This window comes from Merops nubicus, unplaced genomic scaffold (assembly GCF_000691845.1).
Source record: "Merops nubicus isolate BGI_N331 unplaced genomic scaffold, ASM69184v1 scaffold6474, whole genome shotgun sequence".
Lineage (NCBI taxonomy): Eukaryota > Metazoa > Chordata > Aves > Coraciiformes > Meropidae > Merops > Merops nubicus.
The window spans coordinates 132,035-134,394 of NW_008602164.1; the positions used below are offsets into that span (position 1 = coordinate 132,035).

A 2,360-nucleotide genomic window follows, 5' to 3' on the forward strand; every position below is an offset into this window, starting at 1 on the left:
TTCCTGTACACAGTGATGCTCCAGATGACTGTGGAACAGTTTTTGTTAAGTCTAAAGGGATTCTTCTTAATTCAGGAGTTACGCAGAGCCCACATTTCAGAGAACACCAGGAGAGCATGGAAAAACTAGAAGCCTAAAATAAAAATCTACTACAACTTTTCGGGAACAAGGAGAAGATCTAAGTTCAATTATTTTAAAGATCTCTTACTCCTCTGTGAATAGGCATTCACCAGTTAGTTATTTTTAAATAAGAAGAGTATAAACTGTTAATGAACCATCATTTTTTTGATCTCTAACACTAAATATAAGATGTTTCATCTTCCTTTAAGAATTTGTACTTCCAACTACTTCTGACTTAAGTTTGTTGAATGCTAATAGTTCAACCTGTTTATTGATTTTGCTGAAATTTTATAAGCAAAAGACAGCAAAATGAGCATTCACATTTCTAAATTGCAAGCAAATTTGAATAATGCATGGCAGAACCAAGATCAAATCAGGAATTAAAAAAATACAGTCATTTAGAGAAAGATGGACTACAGTTTACTTAAAGTACTTGTCTTCTAAAAGGCATCACACTGGTTTTCAACACTCCCTGTGCCAAGTCACCAACTTAATTATGGTGCTGTTGTCATACCTGAAACTGAGCCATTAATGCCAGTGGATTATTTTGACTGTTGTCAAATGTCAAAACATCAAAGATTCCAACACAGTTAACTCGTAACCTTTAGGAACAAGAACAGAAAGGGATGAAGTATCATTAAATTTCGTTGGTTATTCAAGTCTTCCTCTAGCATTCATTGAGTGCTTTGGTATAACAGAACAGTGATTAGTACTCAAATTACTATGAAGTAGGAGACACTAATTTTACTATTTGATAAAATGTGACAGTCTTCATCTTAAAATTTCTGACTTGTCAGTAGTGGATCTGAACAGTACTTTGAGGATAACAGGCAAGTCTTCTGAAAATGTAAATTTTCTTAAAGTTATTTTTAAACAAGTTTTAGCACATTGTTTCATGACAGTTATAACTAACAGAACTTTCCAGCTAGTAGACTTTGTTATTTCTGCATCAGATGCTCAGTCAGCAGCTACCATGTGTACAGATCCCAGTAACACAGTGAGGACGAATGCTCCCATTACCTCGTTTTGCCCGTTACGAGAATCTTTGTTGGATCCATAACTCGGCACGCCAGTCCTGCTGTATGGATGGTCCGTAACGCAGAGCTGAGCTGCACAATGTATGCCCAGATCAAAGACTCTGGAAGCAATCCAGCATGCTGCCGTGGCAGAGGTCCATCATGCTGACCTAGAAGAAAAACACTGTAAACGTCAATGGAAGGCTACTGCACCAAATTCAAATTAGAACACTGTGAGTTATGCAATTAACTCACATTCATTTCATTTCATTCAACTCTTTAACAGCTCTCAAAAGACATATCTATTGTGCTTTGATGGTTGGAGTTGTGGTGGGGTTTTTTGTTATATTTAGGTTTTGGTGGGTTTTGTTTCTTTCTTTGGGTTTTTGTTTTGTTTTGTTTTGAAGGACAACACATTTTAAAATGCTGACAATACATAGGGCATTATGATTTTCACTCTCATGTTCAGGAAAGCCACACGCATTTTTAAGGTTTAGGATGAATAATCACTACAAAAAGAGCACTGCTTAGGAATTACTGAAAGGGTGAAGGACATCAAAACATGTAGGTACTTCAGAAGTAAAAATGTCAGTACTGTGAAAGAAGCATGTACCACAACAGCTGCAACAGATTCTATTTTACCTACTGTGTTGCAAAAGGTAAACATTCTCTATTATCTAGTAAGGCAAAAAAAATTAGCCAGCTAATTTCAAATTACATGAGCAAATCAGACTGGAAGATCTGGTAGCTAAACATCACTGAACGCAACTTCACATATGTTCTGCTGTGACCCAGCTCCCTGACAAGACATTACTTCGTGACCCTGTTCAATGGGCCACATGAATTTAATGCATCAATCTCCTTCTAAATGGATTTGTAGTCCTGTTTCAAAAGCAAAACTAATTCTTTGCAAACATACACCCAAAGTCTACATTGCAAACAGTTTGAGTAATACTGAGCCAGAGATGAAAACGTTATTTTTAGAAATGTGTAATACAAAAAAGTTTTCAGCTACAAAGCTGAAGTAGAAGATATTCCTAGAGTATGACACGGCATCTTAATTTTACAAAATATGATAGGCATTTCATGAGGTTGCCTCAGTACTGATTTTGTTTGAGGCCATTAATATCAACATTCAGTAATAGCATGCAAGCATCCAATTCAGTTGTAAACTGCACTCCTCCAAACATTTGTTTCATGGGGTTTTTTTGATGGATTTTGCTT

General features: G+C 36.1%; 1 protein-coding gene across 3 annotated transcripts in view; it reads right to left on the reverse strand.

Annotated features, from left to right (window-relative positions):
- Window positions 1-2,360, reverse strand: part of PAN3 (PAN3 poly(A) specific ribonuclease subunit) — a 67,307-nt gene that overhangs the window by 15,735 nt on the left and 49,212 nt on the right. For all 3 annotated transcript variants that reach the window (XM_008938241.1, XM_008938243.1, XM_008938242.1), the window contains 2 exons: window positions 1,141-1,306; window positions 635-722 (listed from right to left, as the gene is read on the reverse strand). In XM_008938241.1, coding sequence (XP_008936489.1) covers window positions 635-722; window positions 1,141-1,306 — 254 coding nt within the window. The remainder of the gene's footprint in view (window positions 1-634; window positions 723-1,140; window positions 1,307-2,360) is intronic.